Genomic DNA, 14,143 nt, shown 5'->3' on the forward strand with positions numbered 1-14,143 from the left:
TTTTCAAGGAGACAATGAGAACTACATCATAGTCATAAATTACAGGAAGAGAAACATTTCATACTCTGTTTTGAGACCAGAATTATACTCATCTCATTACCCTGACAACAAAAGCATGTAAAGACACTGAAGGGCAAACCAATAACCCTCACAAACATAGATGCAAACATTCTACACACAATTATAGCAAATCCAATCAAATAATATATGAAGAGGATAATACGTCATGACCTGGTGGGACTTGTTCCAAAAACGCAAGATTGACTTAACATTAAACAATCAGAATAATTCTTCATATTATTGTAATTCACATTACATTAGCAGTCCATATTAAGTAGCTTTAAAAAACAGATAATAATTTTATAGCTAAAGAAAAAGCATTTGACAAAATTTGACTTCTGTTTCTGCAAACAGGAAGTACAAGGGAACTTTTTTAACTGGCATCATTCTTCATGGTGAAAGACTAATGTTTGTTCCTCAAGGTGAAGAACAAAACATGCATATTTTCTCTCACACTGCTTTTTTTTTTTTTTTTTGGTTTTGTTTTTGTACTGAGGATGAACCCAAGGGCGCTCAACCATTGAGCCACATCCCCAGCACCTCCCCGACTTTTTTTATATATAGAAAATGAGTGGATTGTATTGTGTACAAATCATACTCCAATAAAGTTAATTATTTTTAAATAATAAAAGACCTCATATAATACATCAGTTTTAGAAATTCACCATCACTACAACAGAGAAGTTTAGAAGGTGAATGGAATTAAAGTGGATTTTTAAGTGTGTTTTTTCTTTTTTTATTTTATTTTTTTAAATTTGTTCTAATTAGTTATACATGACAGTGGAATGCATTTTGACACGTTGTACACAGATGGAGCACAACTTCTTCCTCTGGCTGAACATGGTGTAGAGTCACACCAGTAGTGTAATCATACATGTATATAGGGAAATAATGTCCATTGCATTCCACCGTCCTTCCTATCTCTACTCCCTCTCCCCTTCCTTCACTCCCCTCTGCACAATCCAGTTCCTTTGTTCTCCCCACCTGCTCAGCCCTTTTTAATATTTTGATTTAGAGACAGAGTCTCACTGAGTTGCTTAGGCTGGGCTTTAGATTCTCAGCCCCCCAGGCTGCTGGGATTACAGGTGTGCTCCATTACACCCTACTCTCTCACCGGTTTTATTTGAAATTACACTGGAGATTCTAACTAGTATGGTCAGGTAAGAAAAGAAAAGAAAAAAGGCCTCAAATAAGAAAGAAAGAAGTAAAACTGTCTTTTCTTCATAGATGAAGTAATGTTCTGATAAATTTGACAAAATACGAAAGAGCTGTACACTAGAAAACACTAAACACTGCTGAGGAAGATTTAATACCTAAGTGAATAGAGAGATATATATTGTTCATGGGTCAGGACTCAACATTGTTATGAGTTTTTCCCCAAAATTGATCAATAGATTTAGTGTAATCTCAATCAAAATCTCAAAAAACTTTTTTAGAAATTAACAAGGTTATTTTAAAACTTATGCAGAGATTCAAAGAACTTATAATCAATAAAGCAATATTGAAAGAGGCGAAAAAGTTAGAGCTACCACTGCCTGATTTCAAGACTTATTATAAAGGTATGGTAAGCAAACCAGTGTCACTTGGCATAAAGATAAAATAACAGATCAATGGAAAAGATAATGGAGTTTAAAAATAGACCCACATGTTTACAAACAACTTGTTTTTCACAATAGTGCAAAGACAACTTAATGGAGAAAAATTATCTTTTTGCACAACTGTATAGCTCTATATTTTAAAAATGAACCTCAATCTATACCTTTCACCAGTTACAAAAATTAATGAAACATGTATCCCCAGACTTAAATGTAAACTAAAATCATAAATGCATGATTTGACATAAATTTCTAGAAAACAAAAACGAACCTACATTGTCAGAAAGCACAGTAGTGGGTTCTTTGGATGGGAAAGTTGGAAGGAGAGATTACAAACAGGCATGAGAAAATTTTGGGAAATGATAGACATGTTTACCATCTTGGCTCTGGTGATGCTTTTACTCTTTAAATATGTGTAATTGACTCTTATGAATTATTCTCCAGTGAAATTGTTTAAAAATTTTAGAAAAAGAGTTACCATACAAGGAAGTATAGAATATAACAGTAGCCTCTGCACACGATAGTAGCATCTACACACACGCACACACACACACACACACAAAACGCACACTGATGTTATTGTGGTTAGTGTTACTGGAATTCTTCTGTGGTTGTATTTTAGATGGTCTTGTGAATTGAATTTGGACAGCTTCACTTCTTTAATCAGAAACATACTCATGAACCATCTCTCAGGATGAGACTTTATCTAGGATCATTTCCTCAGGCTTGACCTGAGGTGAGCTAAGTCTTTGGGTATGCTCAGCCAAGCTCAGACTTGCCCATGGCAAGGATACCCAGTTTAGCAATCTGGTCTGGAGCCTAGCACTCTGCACAGAGTCTGATCCAGAGCATGTATTTAGATTTTTTTTTTCTTTTTAATTTATAGGGCACTGTTGCCACACTGATTCTGATCCTGTGTCTCAAGTCTGACAGCTGTTACTCTAGTCTGAACTCAACAAGTCACTCCAGCTTTCCAGGATTGGAGGCTGGCCTCCCTTTGTCAACCTCCTTTTTTCTTCCTTTGAATGTGGTGCTTCCTTAACAGAAACACTTGAGCTTCCTCTGCTGCACTGGACCCCGTCTTACCCCAGAGCCCTTACCTAGTTCCAAGACCCTAGTTCAGCGTGCCATGTCATATACCTGAAAATTGTCACTTGCCTCTATATTCCTGGGCACTACATTTACCCACACTTTGGTGTTTGCCTTTGTGACAGGCTCCTCTGATGTCAGTTTGCTTCAATGTTTGCCACCTTGCTTTCTGATTACCTGACTGTTGAAATGGACTTCCTCTTAGAACACCTAGAATCTGTCTTCCCCAGTGATTGAAATGAACTTGATCCGCTCTGTTGATGTCTAACCTGGTGACTGACCCAACAATTTCTAGGGAAACATATAAAGAGAATCAAGCCTAGTTGAATGCAGTGATTTTTCTGAGATTCACTGAGCTAGCTATTTATTGTAATCTTGCTCTGTGGCCTGTTTTCAGAATCAACCAAAATTGAGAAGCTCAAGCTTATTGCCTGTGTGACACCTTCTTTAACCTTCTATGAGGCAAAACTGGTATCTTTCTTCCTATTTGTACCCACAGAAATCTCTGAGCTAAATATCAGATTACCACCATCATGGCTATCACATTTTCATTACTCTTAAATATTTATGTACCATACAACTCCTCTTAGATCATAGAAGCCAAAACTATGTTTATTTGGCACTTAGTCCATAATGTCACCGGTTCCTTGAATGGATAAGCATTGTTTTAGCTTTTTCACTACTGTGACTAAAAGACCTGACAAGAACAATTTTAAAGGAGGAAAAGGTTATTGGGGGGCTTATGGTTTTAGAGGTCTCAGTTGATGCCATTCCTTGGCTGAACCTTAAGGTGAGACGGAACATCATGGCAGAAGAGTGTGGTAGAGGGAAGGGGCTCACATGATGAATAGGAAGCAGAGAGGGACTCCACTCACCAGATACACAATACATACCCCAAATGCAGACCCCCAATGACCGCTCAGTTAATCCCATCATGTGATTAATACACTGGTGGAGTTAAGGCTCTCATAACCCAATCATTTCTTCTCTAAACCTTTTTGCATTGTCTCATGTGTGGCTTTGAAGGGACACCTCACATCCAAACCATAACAAGCACTCTATGTGACCATTTGTGCTTTATGTTGAACCCTTAAGGTTTCACACTTTCAGCGTGCCACGTCATACACCTGAAAAATAAGGATTCTAGGAGAAATGACTAATCCCTTATTAAGGAACTTTGGAAATGATGGTTTTTGGATTAAATCTGCTCCTATAAGGACTGCTGAGGGAAAAATTGCCACACTGATGAGGAGGGGCCTGGGCTTGCCTGGACCTGCATGCCACATGTAGATGTGAATATTGGGACTTAATTTCTTCATCTGTAAGACCAGGGAGCTAAAGTAGACTAAACTCAAGGGTACTTCTAACTCTGTCTCTTTGTACATAAGCTTGTACTTGTGGAGAAATGTAGACCGATTCCTGATGGAGTTTACAAATATGAGAGTAAAATCTGTTTTCCTCTTTCTTTGTAGAATGAAAATTTCTTGGAAGAGTTGCTATTTACTTTTCTTTCTAATTCCAGAGAGCAAGGAGTACAGACATATGACAATGTTTACATATGTAAGAAAAAGAAGCAACAACTTATATACTGGAATTTACTGCTTAGAAAACAATATAACTTTAATGCTGAAATTGAGAGGACATTTTCAAAATATGTGAAAAATAGTACTGTTTTATATGCTTGTTTAAATGTTCCAATAATTTTGATATATTTCTGTCACTATAGTAATTTAGTTAAGCAATCACTTTGATAATTTCTGAACTCTTTATTACAGAATTTTTCAAATATGCTAAAATAGAAAGGAGACTGTAATGTACACCCAGTACCATCACCCCAAACTTGCCTACTTCACAGTTTTTCCAACTTTGTTTCAATTGTCCTCTCACTTCCTTCACCATTCCTACATCATATCAGTTTACTGTAAATACTTCACTAAGCACTTATAGTAGAAAAGGACTTGAAAAAAAAAAAAAAGAACCGGCCTTAATCTCATCTAACACCAGGACTTTGTTCAAATTCCTCCATTATTCTCAAAAATAGTTCTTAATAGTTGTTTTGGTTTAGTTTTTTTTTTTTTTTTCATTGTTGGGGATTGAATCCAGGGCCTTGTGCATGCTAAGGAAACACTCTACCACTGATCTACATCCCCAGCCCTAAATAATTATTTTATCCCAAACAGGATCTAGACAAGGTCTGAATCAGGCGTGGTGGTGCACACCTATAATCCCAGCAGTTTGGGAGGCTGAGGCAGGAGGATCACAAGTTCAAAGCCAGCCTGGGCAACTTGGCAAAACCTTGCCTTAAAATTAAATAAAAAAGGACTAGGGAAGAGGCTCAGCAGTAGAGTACCCCTGGGCTCAATCCCACCCCCCCGCCCCCATATGTGCTCTACGTATTGTGCTTGGTATGTAAGTTTCTGAATTTCCTCTCTCAAAAAATTGGGTTATACAGCTTATAGAATTAATGACATGCTAGATTGAGCTGATTGCCTCCTCATGTTGAGTTCCCTCTCCCCCCTCCATTTTCCCTTCATGTCATTTATTTCTTGCAAAAACCAGGTCATTTTGCCTGCAGAATTTACTAAATTTTAGAACATGGCCAACTGCATTCTTGTAGTGATGTTTATTTAACATCTTTCTCTGTCTCACTTATGAAAAAAAAATGGCTCCTCTCCCTAGAAAATAGCAGAAAAGAAAAGAAAAAGAAACACACACACATATACAATATTGCATGTAATTTCAGAGGCTTCATAGATCCTTGGAAGCCCCCAGGTTAAGTGCCCTGATAGAAATCCATGGAGCCATGACTTCCTTTCCCATAAATCAGAGAACCATGATGTGTTCCCTTTGTCAGATGAGTATTGTCAGCCTTATATTTTCATTACAAAGTTCCCAGTTTTTTGCCTCAGTTTAAGCAACCACTAATTATCATTGTCTAGGATGAATCTTGATTTTATCCACATTGAAAACGGTGATTTTCTAATCCTATCAGTGATGTTTCACTCATCAAGTACAAAGTTATCCTACATACAGTTTGTACTAGGAAAGTAAGGACCTTCATTGGAATATGCCTGAGTTCTTATAGTAATAGGTGATGACTGAGAGAAAACAGTGAGAGTTAGAAACCGACTGCAGCTTTCTCATAGGCACAATAGGGAACTGAAATCAAAAATGCAAATCTGCCAGAGATTTGAAATCTTTCTTGTGAACTGCCTAACTTACTATTCTGTGAGGACCATGATTTTATTTTTATATCCTCACGTTTGCCATTTTAAAATAAAATTGTATGATGTCTTTCTTATAGAGAACATTCCAACAAAGAACGCGTGGGTCTCAGCAAGGAAAATCTATTGCTTAGAGGATGCACCATTAGAAACACAGAGGCTGTTGTGGGCATTGTGGTTTATGCAGGTTGGTTGTGCTCCTAATTTTCATCACTGTCCCTTCTGTGCTTTTCTATAAGTTTGTATTTTTCACAATGCTCGGTATGGAAACAGAAAGTCAACTTTGTCTTGATAAACTCATCAGTGGTCTGATCCATTATTCTAAATGGATCTTAAATGCAGACTACACTGCCAAAATGTATTATGTAACTATGTTTTATCACACTGTCTTCCAGAGAGATTTTCAAGTGTGATACTTGCTACCTGGTTTTATTTGTGCATTTTCTGACATACCATGTTTCCTTCACAGGACATGAAACCAAAGCAATGCTGAACAACAGTGGGCCAAGGTATAAACGCAGCAAATTAGAAAGAAGAGCAAATACAGATGTCCTCTGGTGTGTCCTGCTTCTGGTTATAATGTGTTTAACTGGGGCAGTGGGTAGGTAAAATTCAATTATGTACTAACATCTTTTCAGCAAGATATCAAGTACTTTTATTTCCCCCCAAAGTGTCATTTATGACTGTGTCTTCTGTTAGGTAGTTTTTATTTGTCAATAATTTTTTCCTCATATGTTGATCTCTCTCATCCTTTGTCATGAAAAACATTATTGTTAACTACATTCACTTACCTTTTGCGGTAGTATTGAAGACTCCTGGGAAAAGATTTAGAGAGAAGAAAACAGACAGCAGTTTGTGTAGCCCTTTGAATTTGACCTTTTTTCCAGGTAGCAAGTATCACACTTTCCAAATGGTATTAACCACAAGGAATACTCTCACTCCTCCTTCTTAAGGAATAGAGTTCTATATTTGTATAATATTTATGTTTCATTCTTCTGATTTCTGTGTTCTTTTGAAAGGTCATGGAATCTGGCTGAACAGATACGAAAACATGCCCTTTTTTAATATCCCAGAGCCTGATGGTCATATCATATCACCAGTGTTGGCAGGATTCTATATGTTTTGGACCATGATCATTTTGCTACAGGTAATTTACATCATACTTCTTAAGGAATTTTAAGGTCTTTGCTTCTAATCCAGCTATGCACAGCTGTCTTCACTTTCTTTAAACAACTTTAACATTTTTTAAATTGTTTGTGTCTTCTTAGGTCTTGATTCCCATTTCTCTCTATGTTTCCATCGAAATTGTGAAGCTCGGACAAATATATTTTATTCAAAGTGATGTGGATTTCTACAATGAGAAAATAGATTCTACCGTTCAGTGTCGGGCTCTGAACATCACTGAGGATCTTGGACAGATTCAGTACCTGTTTTCTGATAAGACGGGAACCCTCACTGAGAACAAGATGGTTTTTCGAAGGTGTAGTGTGGCAGGATTTGATTACTGCCATGAAGAAAATGGTGAGTGTGGGTTTTTGTACGAAAAACACCTGTAAAATTTGTCTCTTTTTTTTTCTTCTTTTTTCCCAGGTCATTTAAATGTCTGATAATTCTGGCATATATTTAAGAATGGATACTTAAACTCATCCATACTTAACTGTATACTACATTCCTGTTCCTTTAAAATTTACTAGGTACTAAGAGATATACTACAAGTGATACAGTGATATAAACACTAAATGATAAACTGATAAACTAAGTGAAATGATGATAAAGATACTCAACATGTTTTATCACTGTATCATTTAGTATTTATATCATTTTCTTTCATTAAGTATTTCTACCATATTGTAGTATTTGTATTATATATTTAGTGTTTTTATCATTTTGAAAATATTTATATTTTTACAAATTTACAGTAGTTATATCATTTAGTATTTGTACCATAGTATCATTCAGTGTTTGTTTTGTCATTGGTATAATCTAATAAATACAAAGTAAGCACTTTACAAGTAAAGTAAACTACTAGCAGAGGTGGAAGGTAGCGCTTGGGAGGGTGATAATGATATTACATTGTAGATACTTTTGAATGTCTGACAACCTATGGACCATCTCTCTAACAAATACTTGAAAATAATTCTAAATGAATAAATAAATTCTAAAATAATTCTAAATGAATAAATCTTCTAATGAGATTTATTCACCAGTTTCCTCCTCGCCCCATCCTTTGATGCATAAGAAGAAAACACAAAAACAAGACAGCTAAAAGAAGAAGAGGGAATGTTGGGGACTGGCTTCCTAGAATGAGTTGGGAAGGATTCTTTCCCCTTCTATTTCATCAAAATGGGCTTTTCTTTGTTGGGAGACTTTTTTATTACTGCTCATTGTTTATTATTTTATTACTCTCATTGCTTAGTATTCATGTATTTAGGTTTTGAATATCCTCTGGGTTCAATATTAATAGGTCATATGTATCTAAAAATTTGCATGTTTCTTCTAGATTTTCCGATTTATTGGCATATAGCTTTTGAAAATATTCCCTAGTGATTCATCAAGTTTCAGTTGTCTTTGTTTCACCTCTAATTTTTTTATTTGTGTCTTCACTCTCTCTCTTTTGGTTAGTTTAACTAAAGTTTTGTCTATTGTGTTTTATCTTTTCAAGGTGCCAACTCTTTGTTTCACTAGTACATTATACTGTTCTTTTAGCCTCTATTTTTTTCTATTCTGAACTTTATTATTTCTCTCTTTCAACTGATTTTGGTTTTGTTTGTTCTTGTTTTTCTAAGATCTTGAGATATGTCATTAGGTTCTTTATTTGAGATCTTTCTGAGAATTGGTATATTTTTTCTTCCTTTTAATGTGTGCACTCATTGCTATAAATTTCCCTCTTAGTAGTGCATTTACTATATCCTAGAGGTTCTGGTATGTTCTATTTCCATTTTCATACTATTTTAGAAATTTAGATATGCCCTTTAATTTCTTCAGTGACCCACTGTTCATCCAAAACTGTATTGTTCAATCTTCATGTTTATAATTTCTGTAATTATTTTTGCCATTGATTTCTAGTTTCATTCCATTTTAATATGATAGGATGCAAGAAATTATTTCATTTTTAAAATTTTGTTAACATTTTTTTGCAATGTATGATTTATTTTGGAAAAAGTTTCACATGCTGACAAAAAGAATATTTATTCTGCAGCTGTTGGATGGAATATTTTTGTAGGTGTCTGTTCAAAGTTCATTTGATCTGAAGTGAAATTCAACTCTGATACTGTTTTTGTTGTTGTTTTATTTGAGATGACCTATCTATTGGTGAGAGTGGGGTATTGAAGTTACCCACTATTATTATGTTAGGACCTAACTTTCTTTTATCTTTAGTAGTGATTGTTTTATATAATTGGGTCCTCGGTATTCAGTGTATATATTTATAATTATTACAACTTCTTGATGAATTTTCCCTTGTTAGTGGCCTTCTTTGTCATTTCTAATTGATTTATACTATTTTTTCAGAGATTATACCCATTCCTGCTTGTTTTCAGGTTGTGTTTACTTGGAATATCATTTTTCTTCCTTTTACTTCAGTGTGTGTGTGATTTTGCAGGTGAGGGAAGTTACTTACAGGCTGCATATTGTTGGGTCTTGTTTCTTAATTCAGTCAGCAATTGCTCTCTTTTAATTGGAGATTTTAGACAATCTGCATTCATCATTATTATTAAAAGATATGTTATTGTTCTTGTCATTTTGTGAATTTTCTTCTGGTTGTTTTGAATATTACATCTTCATTCCTTCCTGTTATTCACCTTAACATTTGATTATTTACTATATTGTTTATGTTTGATTCTTTCCTATTTTTTATTTTCATTTTCTACTCTTCTAATGAGATTTATTCATTCTTGTTGTCTCATGATTGTTAATCTTTTTTTTTCTTCTGGGAGTAGAATTCCCTTAAATATCTTCTGTAACATTGATCAAATAGTCATAAATTCCTTTAGTTGATCCTTGTTTTGGAATATCTTTATTTCTGTTTTATTCTGAAGGAGAACCACACTGAGTATAGTAACCTAGTTTGGAAGCTATTTTCTTTCAGGACTTGAAAAATGTCGTTTCATGCCCTACTGATATTTAGAGTTTTTGCTGAGAAATCTGCTATTATTCCAATGCATTTGCCTTTAAATCTGAGTTGGCACTTCTCTGTTAAAGCATTTAATACTTTTTCTTTGTCCTGTACTTTTGACAATCTAATGTGTTACCAAGAGTTCTTTTCTGGTCCTGTCTAGTCTGGTTCTAAATGCCTGCTATTTCTGAATGTTCACGTCTTTCCCAAGACTTGTAAATTTTTCTACTATTTTGGTGAATATGTTTTTTATGCCCTTAACATGTATCTCTTCTTCCTTTAATATGCTGATTATTCAGACTTTTAATGGTGTCCCAGATATCTTTATGTTCTCTTCATTCTTTTCTATTTTTTTCTTTATTGCTGTCTGAAGGTACTATACTGATAGAGTTATTAAGATTCAATATTCTTACTTCTGATTAATCTAGCCATTGTGGAGGATTTCATCTGATTGTTGTTGTTGTTGTTGTTTTCAATCTGACTTATTGAGCTTCGTATTTCCAAGATTTCTACCTGGTTCTTTTTTTAAAATCTCTATTTCTTCATTGAATTCATATCCTGGATTCTTTCTTACTTTTTCAACTGTATGTATGTATTTTCTTGGATTTCATTGAATATTTTTAAAATCATTCTTTTGAATTCTTTGGCATTTTTATCCACATCAATGTCTTTGCCGTCAGTTACTTGACAAATATAAACTATGGGAGGGGTCTTGTTGCATTTTTTTTTAATTTCTTAAATTTCTGTGTTGAGATTTGCATGTCTGTTGTGATGGATATCTCTTTTACTTTTATGTGAATGTCTTCTAAGTAAGCAGCTTCTCCTGATGATGCATCCTAAGATATTGGTTTATTGTGTAATGTAGAGTTTAATTCCAATTGGACTTCTTAGTATAGTGTCCCTGTGGCTTCTTTGACTAACGTTAATGGATTTTAGCACAATGTGTACCATGGAAGAGTCTGAGAAAGCTTCTTTTCTCTGTAGGTCTTCCAAGAGTGTGGTAAAGGAGAGTATAGGAAGGGTACCCTCTGTGGTTACTTCTATAATGGGAATGGAACCTCTGTCTGGAATGGGGGGTTTCCTCTGGCTCTGTTGACGTTGGCTGTTATTTTAAAAACAATTCTGCTACTTGATGTTCAATTGTGATGATGGCCTGGAGCTTTTATTCTCTGTTAGACACTGGTGTAGCTCTAGCTGTCACACAAGGAGAGGCGGAGTCAGGATCAAACTCCCCTCCATGTCTTTTTAGGCTCTGTATCTGTTGGACAGAGTAAGGGCTGGAGATTCTTCACACACACACTCTCTTTATTCCATTGGGGTATTTGTCAGGTGACTAGCAGGAGTGATTTGGGATGAGGTTAGTGAGAATACCTCTAAACAGCTTTGCACACTGGAACTAACTTGGATGGAATACAGAACTCTGTCTAGATGATGATTGTCTCTAAGACTGTTTAGGCCATGTACCCTGAGAGCATGGTATGACCTTCACGAGTCACTGAGCTAAAGCAGAATGAAGAACTCCCCAACGTTTCCCTCGGGATCCTTTTGTGCTGTGCATGCAGAGGGCAGAAGTAAAACTGGCTTTACAGCATGACCCCATATGCCTCCAAGGGTAGAGAGAGCCTATGGGGTCTCAAAGATCTGCACTGGTGGGTATGGTGGCAGGGTCTGGGAGATCCACTGCCCACTATTCTGCTATATAGATTTGATAGACAGTACTATATAACTAAATAGGTGCTATGTACCTCTATAGTGCATTTGTGAGGTTACCATTTCCTAGAATTATTTAACTAGAGTCTCTTTACAGGAGGGGTCTTGCATCTTGCAGCAGTAATGCTTCATAAAGTACTCAATGGGAAGCACTGCACTATTTTTTGTATGTATAACATTTAAATATTTGTATTTGTAACATTTAAAAGGGCTAATACTAGCCATCTTCCACCTTAGTCCCTGAACATACACTTTCTTGCCCAAGGAAGTACTTCTTTCATATGTTTCCTCAATGCAGAAAAGATACCAAGTGACTAGAGTTAAGTGTTATCCTTACTGAAGTGTAATGGATAAGGTATTTGTTTGAGAACCATAGAGTCTCGCACTACCTCTAAAAGGTGCCTATCAACACTTTACTACTGTAAACGCATCCAGAGCTTCTGATCTCTTTTAAGCAACGGTTTAAAAAACAAGCACATGTGCCTGTGTGTGTACACTAGGGATAGTGGTAATGATAAGAACCAGCTTTTCTATCCCCCAGAACTTAATTCTAAGATATCATTTTCACTGAAATGTATACCTGTGTTTTTTTGGTCAACACTTCTGGTTTTTTGAGCAAAAGTATCACTAGAAAATAGCCTATAAGGAACATTGCTGCTTGGAAATAACCTTTTATACACATGCAACTGACTAAACACATCTGACAACAGCATGACATATTTTCAGACATTTTAACCTGAAGTGTGGTCGTGAACTGGCAGCATCAGCAACACCTGGCATGTATTAGAAATGCAGAAACTCAGGCCCCCTTCAGAGCTTCAGTTAAAATCTGCATTTTAATAATATCCTGAGATAATTCATGCTGGCATACATATTAAAATTTAAAAAAAAACACTCCTTTGAAGAACAACTGAAAAAGAATGCCATTTTAAACTATAAGCTTCATTTTAGGAGAGTTGTAGATTTACAGAAAAGTTATAAGGACATTAAAGAGGGTCTAATATATTCTGGTTGTTAACACTCATCATACGATATGTCTATGATAAGTAATGAGCCAATATCGATACATCATTATTCACTGAAATTCACATCTTATTAGTTTTCTTAGTTTTTACATAATGTACTTGAATCAAATCCAAGATGCCATATATCTTAGGCTTGACAGCTGCTCAAATTTTTCTTCTTTTCGATGAACTTAACAGTTTTTTTTTAATTTTTTATTGTTGGTTGTTCAAAACATTACATAGTTCTTGATATATCATATTTCACACTTTGATTCAAGCGGGTTATGAACTCCCATTTTTACCCCATATACGGATTGCAGAATCACATCAGTTACACATCCATTGATTTACATATTGCCATACTAGTGTCTGTTGTGTTCTGCTGCCTTTCCTATCCTCTACTATCCCCCCTCCCCTCCCCTCCCCTCCCCTCTTCTCTCTCTGCCCCCTCTACTGTCATTCATTTGTCCCCCTTGTATTATTTTTCCCTTTCCCCTCACTTCCTCTTGTATGTACTTTTGTATAACCCTGAGGGTCTCCTTCCATTTCCATGCAATTTCCCTTCTCTCTCCCTTTCCCTCCCACCTCTCATCTCTGTTTAATGTTAATCTTCTTCTCATGCTCTTCGACCCTACTCTGTTCTTAGTTACTCTCTTTATATCAAAGAATACATTTGGCATTTGTTTTTTAGGGATTGGCTAGCTTCACTTAGCATAATCTGCTCTAATACCATCCATTTCCCTGCAAATTCTATGATTTTGTCATTTTTTAATGCAGAGTAATACTCCATTGTGTATAAATGCCACATTTTTTTATCCATTCGTCTATTGAAGGGCATCTAGGTTGGTTCCACAGTCTTGCTATTGTGAATTGTGCTGCTATGAACATCGATGTAGCAGCGTCCCTGTAGCATGCTCTTTTTAGGTCTTTAGGGAATAGACCAAGAAGGGGAATAACTGGGTCAAATGGTGGCTCCATTCCCAGCTTTCCAAGAAATCTCCATACTGCTTTCCAAATTGGCTGCACCAATTTGCAGTCCCACCAGCAATGTACAAGTGTACCCTTTTCCCCACATCCTCGCCAGCACTTGTTGTTGTTTGACTTCATAATGGCTGCCAATCTTACTGGAGTGAGATGGTATCTTAGGGTGGTTTTGATTTACATTTCTCTGACTGCTAGAGATGGTGAGCATTTTTTCATGTACTTGTTGATTGATTGTATGTCCTCCTCTGTGAAGTGTCTGTTCAGGTCCTTGGCCCATTTGTTGATTGGGTTGTTTGTTCTATTATTGTCTAATTTTTTGAGTTCTTTGTATACTCTGGATATTAGGGCTCTATCTGAAGTGTG

The 14,143-nt window shown here is 35.8% G+C and overlaps 1 protein-coding gene across 3 annotated transcripts in view; it reads left to right on the forward strand.

Annotated features, from left to right (window-relative positions):
* The window catches only part of Atp10d (ATPase phospholipid transporting 10D (putative)), a 113,473-nt gene that overhangs the window by 45,240 nt on the left and 54,090 nt on the right, over nt 1-14,143 (forward strand). For all 3 annotated transcript variants that reach the window (XM_046457039.2, XM_046456886.1, XM_046456961.2), the window contains 4 exons: nt 6,049-6,155; nt 6,438-6,569; nt 6,988-7,115; nt 7,237-7,489. In XM_046457039.2, the coding sequence (XP_046312995.1) occupies nt 6,049-6,155; nt 6,438-6,569; nt 6,988-7,115; nt 7,237-7,489 (620 nt within the window). The remainder of the gene's footprint in view (nt 1-6,048; nt 6,156-6,437; nt 6,570-6,987; nt 7,116-7,236; nt 7,490-14,143) is intronic.

This window comes from Marmota monax, unplaced genomic scaffold, assembly GCF_021218885.2.
Source record: "Marmota monax isolate L192 unplaced genomic scaffold, Marmota_monax_Labrador192_F-V1.1 WCK01_AAM20220418_F8-fsc00025, whole genome shotgun sequence".
NCBI lineage: Eukaryota > Metazoa > Chordata > Mammalia > Rodentia > Sciuridae > Marmota > Marmota monax.